This window comes from Schistocerca nitens, chromosome 4, assembly GCF_023898315.1.
Source record: "Schistocerca nitens isolate TAMUIC-IGC-003100 chromosome 4, iqSchNite1.1, whole genome shotgun sequence".
Lineage (NCBI taxonomy): Eukaryota > Metazoa > Arthropoda > Insecta > Orthoptera > Acrididae > Schistocerca > Schistocerca nitens.
This window is the reverse complement of record NC_064617.1, coordinates 537228597-537249320: the sequence shown is the minus strand read 5'-3', so window position 1 is coordinate 537249320 and position 20724 is coordinate 537228597. Positions and strand designations below refer to the sequence as shown.

The 20724-nt window shown below is 42.3% G+C and overlaps 1 protein-coding gene across 2 annotated transcripts in view; it reads right to left on the bottom strand.

Moving 5' to 3' along the window:
* The window catches only part of LOC126251308 (ABC transporter G family member 23), a 341716-nt gene that overhangs the window by 117739 nt on the left and 203253 nt on the right, over positions 1-20724 (bottom strand). For both annotated transcript variants that reach the window (XM_049951635.1, XM_049951634.1), the window contains one exon: positions 12847-12927. In XM_049951635.1, the coding sequence (XP_049807592.1) occupies positions 12847-12927 (81 nt within the window). The remainder of the gene's footprint in view (positions 1-12846; positions 12928-20724) is intronic.

Below are 20724 nucleotides of genomic sequence, written 5' to 3'. Positions count from 1 at the left end.
CTTTCCCAACCACTGCTTCCCTTTCATGCCCCTCGACTCTTATAACTGCCATCTGGTTTCTGTACAAATTGTAAATAGCCTTTCGCTCCCTGTATTTTACCCCTGCTACCTTCAGAATTTGAAAGAGAGTATTCCAGTTAACGTTGTCAAAAGCTTTCTCTAAGTCTACAAATGCTAGAAACGTAGGTTTGCCTTTTCTTAATCTTTCTTCTAAGATAAGTCGTAAGGTTAGTATTGCCTCACGTGTTCCAACATTTCTACGGAATCCAAACTGATCTTCTCCGAGGTCCGCTTCTACCAGTTTTTCCATTCGTCTGTAAAGAATTCGCGTTAGTATTTTGCAGCTGTGACTTATTAAACTGATAGTTCGGTAATTTTCACATCTGTCAACACCTGCTTTCTTTGGGATTGGAATTATTATATTCTTCTTGAGGTCTGTGGGTATTTCGCCAGTCTCATACATCTTGCTCACCAGATGGTAGAGTTTTGTCATGACTGGCTCTCCCAAGGCCATTAGTAGTTCTAATGGAATGTTGTCTACTCCCGGGGCCTTGTTTCGACTCAGGTCTTTCAGTGATCTGTCAAACTCTTCACGCAGTATCTTATCTCCAATTTCATCTTCATCTACATCCTCTTCCACTTCCATAATACTGTCCTCAAGTACATCGCCCTTGTATAAACCCTCTATATACTCCTTCCACCTTTCTGCCTTCCCTTCTTTGCTTAGAACTGGGTTGCCATCTGAGCTCTTGATATTCATACAAGTGGTTCTCTTCTCTCCAAAGGTCTCTTTAATTTTCCTGTAGGCAGTATCTATCTTACCCCTAGTGAGACAAGCCTCTACAGCCTTACATTTGTCCTCTAGCCATCCCTGCTTAGCCATTTTGCACTTTCTGTCGATCTCATTTTTGAGACGTTTGTATTCCCTTTGGCCTGCTTCATTTACTGCATTTTTATATTTTCTCCCTTCATCAATTAAATTCAATATTTCTTCTGTTACCCAAGGATTTCTATTAGCCCTCGTCTTTTTACCTACTTGATCCTCTGCTGCCTTCACTACTTCATCCCTCAGAGCTACCCATTCTTCTTCTACTGTATTTCTTTCCCCCATTCCTGTCAATTGTTCCCTTATGCTCTCCCTGAAACTCTCTACAACCTCTGGTTCTTTCAGTTTATCCAGGTCCCATCTCCTTAAATTCCCACCTTTTTGCAGTTTCTTCAGTTTCAATCTGCAGTTCATAACCAATAGATTGTGGTCAGAATCCACATCTGCCCCTGGAAATGTCTTACAATTTAAAACCTGGTTCCCAAATCTCTGTCTTACCATTATATAATCTATCTGATACCTATTAGTATCTCCAGGATTCTTCCAGGTATACAACCTTCTTTTATGATTCTTGAACCAAGTGTTAGCTATGATTAAGTTATGCTCTGTGCAAAATTCTACAAGGCGGCTTCCTCTTTCATTTCTTCCCCCCAATCCATATTCACCTACTATGTTTCCTTCTCTCCCTTTTCCTACTGACGAATTCCAGTCACCCATGACTATTAAATTTTCGTCTCCCTTCACTACCTGAATAATTTCTTTTATCTCGTCATACATTTCATCAATTTCTTCATCATCTGCAGAACTAGTTGGCATATAAATTTGTACTACTGTAGTAGGCATGGGCTTTGTGTCTATCTTGGCCACAATAATGCGTTCACTATGCTGTTTGTAGTAGCTAACCCGCACTCCTATTTTTTTATTCATTATTAAACCTACTCCTGCATTACCCCTATTTGATTTTGTATTTATAACCCTGTAATCACCTGACCAAAAGTCTTGTTCCTCCTGCCACCGAACTTCACTAATTCCCACTATATCTAACTTTAACCTCTCCATTTCCCTTTTTAAATTTTCTAACCTACCTGCCCGATTAAGGGATCTGACATTCCACGCTCCGATCCGTAGAATGCCAGTTTTCTTTCTCCTGATAACGACGTCCTCTTGAGTAGTCCCCGCCCGGAGATCCGAATGGGGGACTATTTTACCTCCGGAATATTTTACCCAAGAGGACGCCATCATCATTTAATCATACAGTAAAGCTGCATGTCCTCGGGAAAAATTACGGCTGTAGTTTCCCCTTGCTTTCAGCCGTTCGCAGTACCAGCACAGCAAGGCCGTTTTGGTTATTGTTACAAGGCCAGATCAGTCAATCATCCAGACTGTTGCCCCTGCAACTACTGAAAAGGCTGCTGCCCCTCTTCAGGAACCACATGTTTGTCTGGCCTCTCAACAGATACCCCTCCGTTGTGGTTGCACCTGCGGTACGGCCATCTGTATCGCCGAGGCACGCAAGCCTCCCCACCAACGGCAAGGTCCATCGTTCATGGGGGAAGCCCTAGAACTTAGAACTACTTAAACCTAACTAACCTAAGGACATCACACACATCCATGCCCGAAGCAGGATTCGAACCTGCGACCGTAGCGGTCGCGCGGTTCCAGACTGAAGCGCCTAGAACCGCTCGGCCACACCGACCGGCTGTTGCAGATCTCGCGTGTACAGACACACAGATGCTGTTTGTCTCCTGACAGTTGTGTCTCATGCCAGTGATCAGTCACCGGCCTGGTGACCGAACAGTATTGATCATTTTGATCTATCAGTGATAATCGATGCACTTCTCGGTGATAAACTCTAAGTCTCCGTCGGCACTGCAACAATACTTCTAAGACGTCACGTCCCTTGTTATAATAGTGTCTCCAGCGATCAACCTCTGTGAGATACGAACGTGATCTGTCACATCATTTATACGGACTGGCCCATCTACTCTTCTCGATATATATGTATTCCACAAATTATAGATGCACAGAGAAATCTGCACTAATCATTCACCAGCCAAGGTACTATGCCGAGATGAGTGGATTTTCGCGCCAGCAGACAACAGAAATCGTTAGGTGCGCTACTGAACAATAACGATCCTACCACACTTCTTGTGATACATCAGGCGCTACTTTCACTTTTGTCGATGTTTCGTCATAGAAATGACATACCGTGTACTATACCTGTTGTTTAAGAACATAACATTTTATTTTGAGTAATTCAGTCATTTATAGAGTTTGTGGAAGAGATGCTGGATTATCCAGCGGTACTGTCAATACGTGGAAGCCACATCGATTACCTATAGGAGACGTATCTTATTACAAACACAGAAGCCTATGTAAAAGTGGATCCTAGTTTATTTTGTTTCGCTGTCAGTTCTCTAGAATTACTGGTGTCATACAACCGATTTAGTAGACATTTAAAATGATCTTTTGTGGGTTGTACGTAAGAACGGAACCATCGTCTTGTGGAATTACGAACTTCACGAAATATTTCAACGCTGAGCTATTAGAAACAGCGTGCGGGTTAATATTGATGATTTGGTCCAGCAAAATAAATAACACTTCTCAGATGTCGGTAAGTTGTTCTAGAATTAGACGGAATGTTTGTAATATTAAGCTACTGTAGCTGGAGCAATGTGTGCCAGCCTCGGGCGTGAAGCAATGATTCTCTCCAAGAATACACCAGTATGGTGGACGAGACTCCCACGCAACTGCCCAACTCGTAAACACTACCTCTAGCCGACACCAGCTTGTTTGCGGCGGACAGCACGCACAACACGGGCGGCAAGCTTCCCACGCGGAGAAAATGCTTTTCAGCCCAAGGCCGCTTCCACCACGGAAAGAACGAGTGTTGTAACTCGTGTCTGCAGAGGCGCCCACACTCGGGAACAATTCGACGTGAACCATTGCAGAACAAATCTGTGTGATTCTACGCGGGAACAGGACTCACAAGGTGTCCGTATCCTAACCTTGAACATCTCGCATTTATTTGGGTTTTCTGTGGTGTATGAAATAAAAATAAACAACATCCCCTCATAAACCAAGGACCCTACCGAGGTGGGGTAGCTTGCGTGCCTCAACGATACAAACAGGCGTACCGTAGGTGCAGCCACCACGGATGGATATCTGTTGAGAAGTCAGTCAACCGTGTGGTTCATGAAGAGGTGCAGCAAACTTTTCAGTAGTTGCAGTGGCAAAAGTCAGGTCAATTGACTGGTCCGGCCTTGTAACATCAACCAAAATGGTCATTCTATTCTGATACTGCGAACGGCTGAAAGCAAGGGGAAACTACAGGCGTTAATTTTTCCCGAGGGCATGCAGCTCTACTGCATGGTTAAGTAATAATGACGTTCCATTCGGATCTGTGGGCGAGGACTACTCAAGAGGTTGTAGTCATAAGGAAAAACCAAACTGGGACCCTACGGGTCGGAGTGTGAAGTGTTGCATCCTTAAATCGGGTAGGTAGCGTAGAAAATTTTTAAAAGGGAAATGGATAAGTTGAAGTTATGTATAGTAGGAATTGGTGAAGTTCGGTGGCAGGAAGAACAGGACTTTTGGTCAGGTGAACAGTGTTATAAATAAAGAATCAAATAGGGGTAAGGCGGGAGTAGGAAGAATAAAATAGGAATGCTTGTAAGTTACAATGAACAGCGTAGTAAACGCATTCTCGTAGCCATGATGGACACGAAGCCAACACCTACCATAGTAGTACATTTTTATACGCCAACAAACTCCGCAGATGATGAGATAGAAAGGATGTAAAGGGAATTATCCAGATAGTTAAGGCGGAGGAACATTTAATTGTGATCGGGGACTCGTATTCGAAAATAGGCGAAGGAAGAAAATGTGGGCTGGGTGGGGAATGAAAGAGGAAGCCACGTGGCAGAATTTTGCACAGAGCATAATCTAATCATCGCTAAATCTTGGTTTAAGAATCTTGAAAGAAGGGTGTATATGTGGAAGAGATCTGGAGACACCGGAACGTTTCAAACTGATTATACAGGATGATTTTTTCCACCGTGTACAAACTCTACGGATTGATCGACGAGACGATACGGAACAAAAAAGGTCTAATGAACTTACGTCCAGAAATGCATGGTTTCCATTCTAGAGACAGTGTATTCAGTCATACATTGTTACAGAGAATGCAGTCTAATACACGCTGTACGATGCAGGCAGAGTTACAGTATGTATTGAAAATGGTTTCAATGTGTCTCAACGCATGCGTGTACGCGCCGTAGCATGTTCTGTCTCATACGTTTAAATCGGCCAGGCTGCATCCGAACAGTGTCAAGGGCAGCACGAATACGCTGCTCCTGTGTCTCCACATCTGGAATAATCTCTGCATACACGATACGTCTGAGACGGCCCAATCACCAGAAATAGCACGGGTTTTTTTCTCGTTTAGTTATGCTCCAGGTTTCCGATACATACCTGCTGCTGGGCACATCAGTGTGTTACACGCAGTAAGGAAAGAATGTAAGTGGATGAGACACGAATGGGCAATCATTATAGCGAATACGGGTTGCAAATGCGGAAATCTACTGATACAAGTGGTTTTAACAAATGCTACATTCTTGGGGCGCTGCAGTTGGAAATGAGAATCTCTGAAATGGCGTCTGTTGGCGTACTACTGTCGTGAGCACCTACGGAAAGTGGTTGAAGGGTGGTGAAATAATGGATAGGCCATATGGTATTGGACAGCCACGTCTCATCACAAATGTAGAGGTCGGAGGATTTCCCGCTGTGTAATCCAGATTAGGCAATCTGTGGCAGATCTAGCAACAGAGTGCAATGCTGGTGCAGGTACAAGTGTTTCAGAGCACAGCGTTCAAAGGCCATTGTTGAACATGGAACTCTACATCACACGACACTTACGTGTTCCTGTGTTGACCCAACAACATCGTCAGTTACGACTGCGGTGGTCACATCATCACTGAGTGGATCAGAACAAATGTGTCGTCTGACGAATGAATCGCATTTCTTGTTACACCAGGTCGATGGGTGGGTCCTTACACGTCGTCATCCAGGCGAGTGGCTGCACGAAACATGCAAACCACCGCAGATGCAGGCTGGTGAGGGCAAAATTATGCTGTGGGGTACATTGAGTTGGGCTTCCTTGGGATCTATGAAGGTAATCGAAGGCATAATTACAGCAGTGAATTACATGAACATTGTAAGTAGGCTGTTTAGGTTTTAAGTGGGCTGTTTAGGTTTTTATGTTGGTAACGCCACATAGTACTCTGTATGAAAATCGATGACTGTGGTGTGTGCAGTCTGTGGCTGGTTGGACTCATTGTTGGAATATACGCTAGTGTAGTGTTGGACAGTTGGAAGTGAACAGCGCGTAGCGTTGGGCAGTTGGAGCTGAGCCGCCAGCAGTGGTGGATGTGGAGAGAGAGAAGCCAGAGTTTTGAGAGGTTACTACAAACGGACGATCTGGACGTGTGTCCGCCAGAAAAAAGAAATTTGTAAAGATGGATGTCATGAATTGATATATGATTACTTTTGAACATTATTAAGGTAAATACATTGTTTTTTCTCTATCAAAATTTTTCATTTGCTAACTATGCCTATCAGTTGTTAGTGCCTTTAGTAGTTAGAATCTTTTATTTAGCTGGCAGTTTTGGCACTCGTTGTTTTGCAGTAGTTCAAGTAACGAAGATTTTTGTGAGGTAAGTGATTCATGAGAGGTATAGGTTATTGTTAGTCAGGACCATTCTCTTGTAGGGATTATTGAAATTCAGATTGCATTGCGCTAAAATATTGTGTGTCACTTTAGTGATGATCAGAATAAGTAAAGAGAAAACTGTTTGAGTACGTTGAGTTTTGCTCAGCTGTTTGAAAATAAAATAATGTAGAAGTTTACCAGCACAGTAATTCTTAATTTTCCTAAGGGGACATTTCAACATTATTGCGGAACACCTGCATCGCGTCAGTCTTGAAGTTTCCCCCTATGGCGATGATATCTTCCCTCATGATAACTGTCCATGCTTCAAGGTCAGAATCGTGTTACAGTGGTTTGAGGGGCATCATAGTGAACTCTATCTTGGCCAGAAAATGTGCCTGATCTGTACCCATTGCAATACATCGGGCGCCAGCTGCATGCCCATAAACCATCATCCCGTAATCTGTGGGAATTGCTTGACCTATGCATTGAATCCATGCCAAGCAGTATCTCTGTTGCACTGTGTTTGAGAAGTGGAATAACAATCTATTAAACAGGTGGACACAATGTTTTAGCTCTTTGGTGTATGTTCTCTGTTCTCGCTGATACTGATTCTGAGCTGATCGTCTCACCGAGGGAATACACGAATTTCATTACCATTGCTATTCTTTCCTTGATATCCATTCCTGTGCTGTTGTTGCTGGTAAATGAACATCGCAAGTACCCTAACTGATGGACTCTTTTGATCCCCATGCCATCTATCACAATAAATTCCTGCTGCTCTTGTCTTCTTCCTAGATGCATGAACTCCGCTTTGTCTTGATTCATTCTTAGCCCAACCTTTTGTGCGTAGTTGTCCATTTTCTGCTACATTTCTTTCGACACATTGTTTGATTCATTTAGTAGTGCTACACCATTAGCAATTTGATAAATGACAAAGAAAGAACTGTAGAAAGATGGAGAGAATAGTTCTCAGAACTCTTGAATCGCCCAGACCCAGATGAGATGCTACCTGCAGATACCACGGAGGAAAGGAAAGATGAAGAAAACTAGAAAGTGATTGACGAAGATGTGAAGATTACAGTCAAAAGACACAGAAACAAAATGTTCCTGGGGAGGAAAGAATAACAGGAGAATTAGTCAAAGAGAGAGGTGAGGGCTTGCACCTAGAGACATAAAATAGAAACTGATCCAGTTGATATGGATATGGAAATTGGTCAAAATATGCTCGATATATAAGAAGGGAAGCAAAATGGAATGTGATATGCCCAGCAGTTAGATAGGTTCAGAAACCTGGATCATGACTAAACGAGAAATGGAAAAACTACTAACATTTGAAAGTAGAGTAATGAGGACTGGGTTGTTAGCGCAATGCCGAACCCTCGTCCTTCAGCCTGGCTTGGGGCCACGAGTGACTGCTGCAAGGCAGTGAAGAAACTTAGGTGGCAAAGATAGTGTTGAGTCGGCGATACAGTTCTATAAAACCGTAGCAGCCTCTACAATTTTTGGAGTACTCAACACTGAAAAAAATCAGTATCTAAGAATCCTGGCAACAGAAATGAGGTTTTTCTGATGGTATTCTGGATGTAAAAGAGCTGTTCGCATCTGAAATTGAATCCAAGGCTTATATTAGTTTTAAAGATCTACTGGGGCAAAGTGAAACACATCAGATAAATTGCCTAAGGCGTATTGAAGGAATGAGAGACGCATTACCTAAAAATTATGTAACACTATAAAGGCATAGGGAAACATAATACCAGATGACCACAGATAAACTGAATCCTTGAAGATGGATAAGTCTCAACAAATCTAATCCATGATGTTGATGATGATAGTGATGCACTTTGGTCAAGTCACACCAGAAAGATTTTCAAATGTTTATTTAACTTGAGAACAACAATCTGAGTCAAAGCTATTCGTCAATGAGCATTCAGAAAGTTGTGTTTTCGAAGAACATTAAAAATTAAACGGACCATGAAGTACTACAGAAGTATTAATAAGTAAAGTCGTGAAACAGGCATCGGGTGACCTTGCATAAAGTTATTTTCAAAGATGCAGCGTTAGGAATGATACCGCATAACCTGATACTTAAATTTTATGCTGCCTATTGATGACAATTCCGATCGAAACTTGTAGCAAATAACGATTCGTTTCATCAGAAGCTCCAGGGGGCATACCGGTACGAGTTTCTTTAAAAGTTTACGATTAGAGGGCAAAAGCTACAAAAATCTGTTTCCGTAACACCTTGTTTACTACAGTGAGCGTTTGAAATCTATACTGTACCAATAATGATCAAATAATTATTCTCAAATGACATGCTAACATTTTCGTCAGTCATCAGCCACTGTACAATTGCAACTGGAAGAGTCAATTTGCAGATTATCAAGTACAAAAGAAGTTATAAATACAAATGAAGCAGGTAAAAATGGAGAAATGACGCCTAAAAAACGAAGTGTGCAGGCTAAAAGGCAAAGTGGGAGAAGCTATAGAAGGGAGAACCGATAGAGGTACTCAAAGTACCCTCCGCCACATACCATCAGGTGGCTTGCGGAGTATGGATGTAGACGTAGATGAAATGAAACGCTGTAGAAGCAATCGTAATTATAGGAAAGGTAGATAGTGTCTACAAGAAAATCGAAGAAATGTTTAGAAAGATGAGAATATTAAAAACAGATGACAGGCCAGTACTAAGCAAAGAAGGCATGTCTGAAAGGTGGGAGGACTTTATAGAACGGTTCCACAACAGAAACGAACTTCGACACGATATTGCGGGAAAAGTAGAGGAAGTAGATAACGGTGAGAGGGGAGAGAAGAATTTGACAAAGAACTGAATCACATAAGTAGAAACAAGGCACTTGAAGTAGATATTCCTGCAAAACTACTGGGATCACTGGGACAGCCAGCCTCAACAAACCTATTCTACCTGGTATGCGAGATTTATGACGCATGTGGAATACCTTCGCACTTAAAGAAGAATGTATTAATTCTATTGGAAATAAGACAATTGCTCACAGATGTGAATATTACAGAACCACCAGCTTAGTAAGTCGTAGCTACAAAATACTGTCATGAATGGTTTTCAGCACCTAATGTTTTTAGAAGTTTCCAGTACTAAATCAACTCACCAAGCACACTTTTGTGGGGAGAAAGATAATGCATCATGGCCTGTACTAAAAAAATATTATCGATGTTATTTTTCGTCTAATATACGCATTTTACTACTTCTTGATCTTGGAAATTGTACATTTTGCAAAATGTTTAATGTGTTGTATCACTCAAACTACATTTCTTTCTTAATATGCAAGGATAGCTTTGAAATGCTCCAAATACAAATTGAAAACACACAAAATGGACAAAGATGATGATGGACAAGGTTCCACACAGAGAGGAAAGTTTCATATCTCGAAGATATGGTCTATGCTCCAAAGTAAACATTGTTTATGAAATACGTAAGGCTTTCGAGTACAAAACACATGCAGGATGCTTATCGTAATACGTAAGTATAATTATATATCTCTGATTATGAATGAAAATTTGACCTTTGCACTAAAGTAAAAATATTTATTATTAAGAATATTTCAAATATAAAACATACATGGCACTACTATTGTAACCTAATTGTTCTATAACACTTAAAAAAACTAATGTACGGATGTGCACAAAACCAAACGGTTAGAGAGTGCATTGACTTTACTTGAGCGGTACCACAACAACGGTGATGATTTTTTAAGCCAAATTCTTACAGGCGATGAAACATGGGTGGCCTACGTCACACCAGAATCAAAGCAACAGTCCATGGAAGTTGAGCAAGGGCATCGTTTTGCTGCAAGACAATGCCCGTCGTACGCAAGTGGCGAATCAGACCAAAGATCTGATCACATCTTTTCGCCAGGAAACTCTAGATCCTCCGTACAGCCCCGATCTTGCGTCCAGTGACTATCACCAGTTCTTGCACTTGAAGAAATACCTGGGCGGTCAGCGTCTTCAAGACGATGACGAAGTAAAAACAGTGGTGATGCAGTGGTTAAAAAGTCAGGCGGCAGACTTCTATGAGGAGGGTATTCAAACACTGGTACAACGTTATGACAAGTGCCTCAATATTGACGGAAATTATGTAGAAAAGTAGATTAAGGTACAGGCTTTCATGTAAAAATGAAATTATTGAGATATCTTAGCACGTCTTTTTTTAATTTCAAAACGGTACTTACTTAAAAAACACGCCTCGTATTTCTCCCAACGAGATGCCAGTTTGTCGATACCATCAGTGTGGAATGTTTGACTTTGTTGACGCAGCCACAACCTCACCTCTGTTTGTACTGCTTAATCACTATCAAAGTGAAGTCCTTGAAGGCGTTCTTAAATTTTTAAAACAGACGAAAATCAGATGGGCTCAAGTTCGGACTGTACTGTGGATGATGGATGACAGTGGATACAAAGCGTCGGACTGTTCCAGATGTCATGTGTGGTGTGGCATTGTGAAGCTGATGGAGAGGGTGGTCCGTGTCTGGACAAACTCTTTGAATTTGTGCTCTCAATTTTCCGAGTGTCTCTTATCATACACCGACGCAATTACGTTATACATCGCCACATTAGAAGCTACAATTCAGAGCCCCGTAGTGACAGAGGATTGCAACTTGTTTCAGAGATGTGGGAAAGTTGATGGAGTAATATGCAAGATGTTTAATACCTCTATCGATATTGAAAACGAAATAAAAAATCGGAGGCATTACTTTTCAGCTAGCCCTGAAAATACCTGATTTCAGAATCTGTGTCTCACTGTGATATAATCCAGCTGGAACCTTCTTGTGTCTCCAGATCTATTCCAAGTATACCTCCTCCTGTTATGAGGTTTGAAGAGTTTATTCACTATTACTAGCTGAAGTTCATCTTTCTCCTCTATCATTCCTATTATCAACCCCATATCTTCCCATTACTGTGTCTTGTATTCCTTCCTCTACTACTACGTTAAAATCGCCAAGATCATTAGATTATCATTTCCCTTTGCACACTGAATTACCCGTTATATATCCTCACATATTTTCTCTACATATTCATCTTCTGCTTGTGACATCGTCATGTATACCTGAACTATTGTTGTTGGCGTTGGTTTGCTGCCGAATCTTATACGAACAACACTATCACTGAATTGTTCTCAGTAACTTTACCTACCTTCAAATTCAACTAATTATGATCATGTGACCAGTAATCCTTAAATCCTTACCAACCCCCCTCCCCCTCCCCCCGATCGTATGATAGATGCTCACTTCTTGGACCGCATGATACTAACTTTGGGCTCCATGCGGCCCGGGCTTTGTAGACACTGAGCCCTCGCTTTACCATTTTAAGATTTTTTCTACGACATTCGGCGGTCCAACTCATAGAATATTACTCTTTGGTATCAGAGATGTATTGCATTTCAAAGGTGAACTAGGAGTCTATAAAGCCGGTGGCCATTATTGGTCGAGGCTGTGTTTTTCAACCTAAAGCCTTTATGTTGACTCAGAGTGAAGCGCGAAGACAATAATGTCAGTACTTGCTGGTGTACTCGGACAACTGATAGTAGTAACTGAAAACGCACGACTGTGCCCCCGCTGACCCCTTGTCACCCCCACGTATCTACCGCGGCAGAGAATATAATTTTATCTCTGCCCACAGAACACTGCGACCTCTTTTCACATTGCACTTGATTTCTCGATCAGTATAGTATCAAATAGAAAGAAAATTAAATACGTTGTCTTTGAAATCGCTGACATGCTTTTATTATCTTTCTGGGGGTCGCCAGAATATTTTTACTTGGAAAGGGGTCGCGTATTCAAAGAGGTTGAAACACACTGGTCTAGAGCATAGCTATGTACAGCGATGGAACGTGGAAGATAAATAGTTGTGGTGAGAAGAAAACAGAAGCTTTGGAAATGTTGTGATACAGAAGAATGCTGAAGATTAGAAGGCTAGATGAGACAACTTATGAAGGGTCTCTGAATCTAGTCGCAGGAAAAAACAGATTTAAAGCAATACTTGACTGAGGTATCAAGGAATCACCCATTTCTTAACGGATGGAAGTAGTAGGAAGGGTAAAAACGCTAGAGGGAGACCAAGGCTTGGCTTCAGTTGATGGGTTCTAATAGTTGTAGATTGCAGTATTTATGTAGAGATGCACTGGTGGCACAGGATGGACTAGCGTGGATAGCTGCCTTAAATCAGTCTTCAGTCACAGCACACGGAAGTGACTTAAATAAATAAAAAATCTCAGCCGAGCTGACTGCATTATTACTTAATAACTACCATTAACGTCAGATTTTACTACAGAACTGACCTGCAGCGCTACGGGGTTGTCCACGCCTGTCATAGGCTCGGCGGCGGGCCGCGCCGTAATGTCTTCCGTGCTGCTCGACATCTGGAAAAGGACAAAACGAAACTCTCAAAGTCAGGTGCAACATCACTCACTGCCATTTCTCACCGTTAGCGACTGCCGTTCGCCCCACTTCTGCTCCCACTTCACTCGAAGTCCCTTCCGCAACAGTTGCAGATTACGCGTGTTACTGAGCGTTAACGGCAAGTGCAACTTGCCTAGCGTCACAACGGATTAGCGAAAATAAAACTACCGTGGGAACGGCTGCTGTGTATGAAGTCCGCATCCGTTATGAGGAGCCTTCTTTCTTTTCTCATTATTTCTACTTACCTAACGAAGCAAACTGGTAGCAGTTGAATCGCTCTGCACAGATACAGGAACATTGAAAGGCGTGCTATTCAGGCGACGTGTGACGTCAATTCAGGGGTCTCGGTTGCGACGCTACGTAGATACCTGGGTATTGTTACATTCATTTCACGGTGCATCTACTCACTCAATAAATTTGTGATTGAAAAAAAAACGTATTTATTTAAAATGAATAACAGCATCCATTCCTTCATTATGAGATAGAAGGGCCATCTATTCATTTTGCTCACATCCATAAGAATTACTCAAAAATAACGTTCAACGTTCAGAAACATATATTTTCATTGTGTTCTCATAGGAATTGAAAGTTGTTGTGAACCAATGGCATGTTTTAAAACACGAGACGAATTGTTATTACCTTGGAACAGTTCATTTCTGCTGAGTTACACAGCCTCCAAAAACCTATCAGCAGATAAAACCATTCCGTCTCCCACCAAGGCAGCTTTACAAGCACTAAACGGTTTTGCCTTTCGCAGGCTTATACGTCCACTTACTTGAGTTGTTTTTATTTTACTTGTTCATCTTTGCTACTGTGAAACACATCTCTTCTACCGATTAGGTCCTCATAGCTTTTAAAGTATGAATTTTAGACTCCATATTTACCAAACTTTTTTTCTTATTTTCGTCCCTGCTGCCTATTCCCAAAATATGGAAAGCAACCAGCTAGCAGTAGAAGAGATTTGTTTCACAGTACCTAAGTTGAAGTGCTCATAGCTTTTAAGGCATCCATTTTAGAGTCCATTGCACGAGACTTTTTAACTTCGATTGATCATTCCTGTTGTGTTTCTATATGTGTGAATACTTCAGGGCCTCCTGATATTTTCTTGCTAGCTCTGAAAGCGATCGTGAAACAGAACAATATTGTTCGTTTGAGAATAATTCAGGTCTAGTACTCAATGAAACAATGAAAAAGTGAGAAAAACTGTTCGCATAAAGAGGATGCAAGCATTTTTTACAAATCATCCTGGTTAGAATTTTCCATGTGTTTTCCAAATCATTGCAAGAGAATGCCAGAATGGTTCTCACTTACAGGTCATGCTCGACAACTTCCTCACTCCTTACCCATTATTAAATATTGTAAATTCGGTGTTTTAAACGTCAACATTTTCGGATATCTGGCTTCTGACGACCAGCTTTATAATGACGTGTTCCACGATCATGTGTCAAGTATAATGAAAAAATAAATAAAAAATGAAACAAAACTTTCATATACATCAAAAACTTGTAAGCACACGATTAAATTGTGGATAGAAACACAAATGTACACAATGATTTTTTTTGTAATGTAAGTATTAAGGCCTAATACTAATATAACAGAAATCAGCAATGACATAAACTTCGGCCTTGCATTCCTGTGCTGTATGAACAAACATTCATGATTACGTGCTGGATTAAAAAGTGATTGGTGTCAGCACCTCGAAGACGGAACAGTCTCAATAACAATACACCTCTATGCTGACAACGATGATGTCCTTTTTGTCTTGTATACATGGCAACCGCCTTCGTAACCTAAGTCATTGGTATGCTCTACAATGGTAGCGTTCAACCTGGACCTGAACACAGTAACAATGCGTTCACATTGGTATGCTGCTGTCGTCCAGGAATCTCAGACACATTCTGTCCATCTGCTAGTATTAACAGGAACAGTAAACAAACTTCGCCTGAATATTTGTTTCCCCTGAGACTAGCCTCGTCAGAGAAGAAAGGTAAACGTCTAGTACAAACCAGGAATCGATATGAGAGCAGCGTCTTTGAATGAGAAGTATGACAGAGAATTAGTTACGCTCAATCAGTTACGCTACTGAGCCAGACTCGTATATACGCGATTATGCAATCTACGACATTTGCAGCAACAATTTTGTATAACAAAGCCAAATACAGGTAATAAATATTTTTTCGTCCTGTACAAAGATGATGACTGACCGCGAAATCACACTGCCTGTGCAACACGGATGCGATGGAAAGTTCAGGGACTCTCAGCGCGTAACGTGCTAATTCCTGGAGTGGACTACAGTTACGGCGATACTAGAAGCTACTGAGGGCGGCGTTCGACCGCTGACGCGAGAAAAGATCGCGTTAGCTGTGGCCTCCTGGAATACACGGTGTAAATCGACTCTGTAAGAGGAGATAAATGTAAAGCAGTGCAGAAACTTACGTAATTTTGTTGTAGTTCTCTTCCTCTGAGCTGTCGGTGTAGCGTCCATTGTGTACCTGGGTACATGGGCGCCTCTGACAAATGCGTACGTAATGTTATTCGCATCAACGAAGGTTCATCTGATCAATGCCAATGGCATTCCAATTCCTGATGATAAAAGATATATTTTCCGTCGAGAAGGCTAACTGTAGCATAAAATAAAATTGTATTTTTTGAAAATGCGTCGGTTGCCTGTCTCATTTGAGTTGCAGCTTCTTTGATGGCGCGAATGATTTTTGCGAAATTGATCTGCTTAAGGAAATTAAAGACTTCTTCCATGTCAGACCACAGACTTGAGGCAGCTGATGATGACGTGAGTGTATTGAGGTTTGTAAATTCTTAAAGTTCGTTAGTGGGTACTCTTTGTAAGGAGTACAGAGAAATGAAGTGACTTCTGATTTCTCGTGTTCTCCAGCGGTTGTTGTGCAAGAGTTTTTGCGTTCTTTTTTCGCCATAGGTCGTGGAGTTGCAGAGCTACGAACACCAATCGACAAGTACTTCACAGATTCCTCGATACCGATCAACATACGATAATTTTACTTCAAGATCTACCCCCCCCCCCCACCCCTCATTGTCACTACTACCCACAATGCCGCCCTCACATACTAGACATATTCTTAGCCAAAAAATTGACTTGATAAATGCCAACCAAGGTGGTAAATAATACTGACTCTGATCATAATTCGGTGCTTCTGGAAACTGATGAAGACTTGGCTCGCTTACAATATACATGGACAATAAGAGTCAAACACACCAACATGGGACCGAGCGAGGTGGCGAAGTGGTTAGCACACTGGACTCGCATTCGGGAGGACGACGGTTCAATCCCGCTTCCGGCCATCTTGATTTAGGTTTTCCGTGATTTCCCTAAATCATTCCAGGCAAATGGCGGGATGGTTCCTTTGAAAGGGCACGGCTGACTTCCATCCCCGTCCTTCCCTCATCCAATGAGACCGATGACATCGCTGTCTGGTCTCCTCCATCAAAACAACCCAACACCAATATGGATTAGATTTAACCATTTGGCTCAAATCAATATACCACTTATACCCTCACGTCACTAAAACATGGCATCAAGACCGCAACGGAATATTTTAACAGTGTCATACGTGATTGCAGCAAGAAGGCCACAACTACGGTAAAACATATCAGGCTAGGAAATCACCTTTCTATCACATACGGGAGCTGATAGCGGAACAACGCTTCTACAGACGCAGTTGGAAAAGCGACCTAGATCCCGCTGAGAGAGGATGACAGATTGGCCAGGCGAGTCAGACGTGAATTCGAAACCTTTCGCAGCGCGCCTAGGGCATACACACGTTCCACGAATCAGAGAAAAATCAGGAGAAATTTTGGAAAATCCACATATTCAGATAAATGAATTACTCGTCAACTGAGCTTCTTCATATTGAGAATATAATCGTGTTCGACCTCCAAGACCGTGCTGAAGCTCTGGACGACTCCTTCGAAAGACAGTTCAGGGCTCTTGAGTCTGTTGGTCCGAAAAGCGGCGATCACGAAGAACGAACGAATCATCAGGAGAGTAGCTCGAGTTTTGCATACTCCGATTAGAACTTCTTTCAGTCATATAGCGGGGACTGCATGTCGGCATATTAGGAATTTCAACTCTAAAAAAACTCCAGTCCGTGACAACGTTCAGCAACCCCTACTGCCTAGAGCTATAATCTGCTAGACGTCAATCTACAATGCCACCTACTTTCTAAGTGATGGAAACAGACTCGAATAATAGTTGCACGTAAGCCAAATAAGGACCCTCTATTCCCGCAAAATTAACGCCCAGATTCCTTGCTAAAGATCGTCGGCTAGATACAGGAGCGGGTCATATACGACGACGCGCGGAATTTTCTCAAAGACACCTGTATCATTATTCATGCACAAATATAAAAGGAAAGGAAGATTAGGATTTAACGTCCCGTCGATAACGAAGTTATCAGAAATGGAGCACACGCTCGGATTAGTGAGGGATGGGGAAGGAAGTCAGTCGTACCCTTTCTGGGAACCATCCAGTCATTTGCCTTAAGCGATTTAGGGAAATCACGGAAACCTAAATCTGGATGGCCGGACGGGTATTTGAACCGTCGTCCTCTCGAATGCAAGTCCGGTGTGCTAGGCACTGCGCCACATCGCCACGTTTTCTCGAACAGTTTGGGCTACATCTTCATCTACGTGATTACTATTCATAATAAAGTGCCTGGCAGAGGGTTCAATGAACCACCTTCATGTTGTCTCTCTACCGTTCCACTCTCGAACGGCGCGCAGGAAAAACGAGCACTTAAATTTTTCTGTGGAGCCCTGATTTCTCTTATTTTATCGTGATGACTATTTCTCCCTATGTAGGTGGGTGCCAACAGAATGTTTTCGCAATCGGAGGAAAAAACTGGTGATTGAAATTTCATTTGAAGATCCCGTCGCAACGAAAATCGCCTTTGTTTTAATGATTGCCACTCCAATTCACGCATCATGTCTGTGACACTATCTCCCCTATTTCGCGATAATACAAAACGACATGCCCTTCTTTGTACTTTTTCGATGTCATCCGTCAGTCCCACCTGATGCGGATCCCACACCGCACAGCAATACTCCAGAATAGAGAAGAGTTACTAGACTAACTGAACAAATATGTGGTGCTCGGAACATTCACCATACTATTTGTAGACGTTGAAAAGGCCATTTACTGTGTGTAGCAGAAAGGTCTTATACACAAGCATCATGAATATGATTGCCCAGGTCACATTATAAGGACAGTAGCACCATTTCTCAAAAGTAGAGCTTTCTACGTCGATATATCAGGAGCCGATAGCAATATAAGATCCATCAAAGGTAGAGTCCAACAAGGCTCAATTTTGGTCCCCATATTGTACTATATATTTACAAATGAGATCCCAAAACAGACGGAAGTTCTTCGTTATTTGCAGATCACACTGTGCTCTATAGAAGTAGCTCCAGTCTTCAGTTTATAGTTAATAAGCTTGAGCAATACCTAGAATTTGTACAACTGTGGGCAAACAACTGGAAGACTACATTTAATACTGACAAGATTCAAATAATATTACATAGTTTTAAAAGAATCTCAGGACATATGCATATCAGTGCTGTATCGTCTCTTTCCATGGCATGTTGCGTGGAGCTTGGGGTTTAATTCGGAATAATAGCGTTCAGTTTGACAATCAGAAATTGTACGTTGCCATTTGTATATCTGTTTCTACCTTCTGGTTGAGAGCTGGCGTCCTAATGGATGACAGGAAGTGGGTGCTGTATATGTAAGTATTACACTGAGGTGACAGATTCATGGGATAGCGATTTGCACCTATACAGATGGCGGTGGTATGACGTACACAAGGTAAAAAGGGCAGTGCATTGGCGAAGCTGTCATTGTACGCGGGTGATTCATGTGAAAAGCTTTCCGACGTGATTACTGCCTCACGACGTCAGTTAACAGACTTTGAACGCTTAATGGTAGTTTGGAGCTAGACGCATGGAACATTCTGTTTCGGAAATCATTAGGGAATTCAAAGTTCCGAAGTCCACCGTGCCAAGAGTGTGCCAAGAATATCAGATTTCTCGCAATATCTCTCACCACGGACAATGTAGTGGCCGATGACCTTGGATTAACGACCGAGAACAGCGGCGTTTTCGTAGAGTTTCCAGTGCTAACAGCTAAGCAACACTGCGTGTAATTACCGCAGAAATCAATATGCGGTGTACGACGAACGTACCCCTTAGGACAGTGCTGTGAAATTTGGCGTTAAGGGGCAACGGGAACAGACGACCGACGGAAGTGCCTTTACTAACAGCACCACATCGCCTGCAGCGGCTCTCCTGGGCTGTGTTAGCTAGTGGTGGCTCCATAATGGTGTGGGCTGTGTTTTTATGGAATGGATTGGATCCTCTAGTCCAACTAAACCGATCAGTGACTGGAAATGGTTATGTTCGGCTACATGGAGACCATTTTCAGCCATTCATGTACTTCATGTTCCCAAACAATGATGGACTTACTTTTACTTTTTCGTTCCGGAAACTACAATTTGTTTGCCCAGTATTGGCAATGTCCAATGCTTCTTCTTTAGCCAGCCATAGATCGTCGAGGGTGCATCTGTGGGGGCAGGCAGGGCATTGTAGAAGATGTTTCATGACCTGTCGAGTCCGCAGTCGCATTTGTCGTCATTTTCGTCCAACAAACCGCATTTGATCAGATTAGATTTCACAGGAGCCACCTCAGTTCTGATGCGGTTAAGCATTCTCCAGGTTTTCCAATCACCAGAAAGGCCGCTTGGTGGGTCCTCTCTTAGTGAATAGTAGATGGTGGGCTCATCTAAGGCGCAACTTAGGAAACGGGGTCTGGATTTGAGTCTGCTGGGGCCACACTCTAGGCCAAATATTGAGTGACGGGCATCAAAGGTTTGTTTTAGCTTCTCGGTATGTTCATGGGCTTTCATACGTGAGTCAGGGGTTATGAAACCTGCGGCCCTGTGAAGATTTTCTATGGGGGTTGGTTTCATGCAGCCTGTCACTATCCTGCATGTTTCATTTAAGCTAATATCTTCCTTTTTTGCATGGGCGGATCTGCACCATACCGGGCAGGCATATTCGGCAGTTGAGAAGCACAAAGCTTGGGCTGAAGTTCTGACCACGGTAGGTTTGGCACTCCATTTGCTATTGGACAGCTTTCTTATTAGGGAATTTCGTGCTTCTACTTTTTTGCGTGTTTTTTCGCAATGATATTTGTATGTCAATGTTCTGTCCAGCACGACGCCAAGGTAGGTGGGAGTATCTGTGTGTTCTAGTAATGTCCCATCCCAGGTAACATTGAGCCTGTACTTTTCCTGCCTCGAGTTCAGATGGAATGCACTCACTTGAGTTTTGGAGGGATTAGGTTTTAGAGAATTCTTTTTGTAGTAGGTTGGCATTGTAGAAAGGGCGGTTTCTAGTTTCTCCTCGATGGCTTCATACCTGTTGCCTTGAACTGTTATTGACAGGTCGTCTGCATATACAAAAGTTTTGGTTTTGTCTGGAGTTTGTTGGTCATTTGTATATATGTTGAATAGGATTGGCGCCAACACGCTCCCTTGGGCGAGCCCATTTTTCTGATTCCGCCATCGACTCTTTTTCCCCTCAAGCATGACGAAGAACTGTCTATTTTGGAGCAGGGATTCGATTATCTTGACTAGGTGGTAGTCTTTCAGGGTCTCGTGGGTTTTATGCAGTAGTGTCCGGTGATCTACTGTATCATAGGCGGAACTTAGGTCGACTAGTGCCAGCCC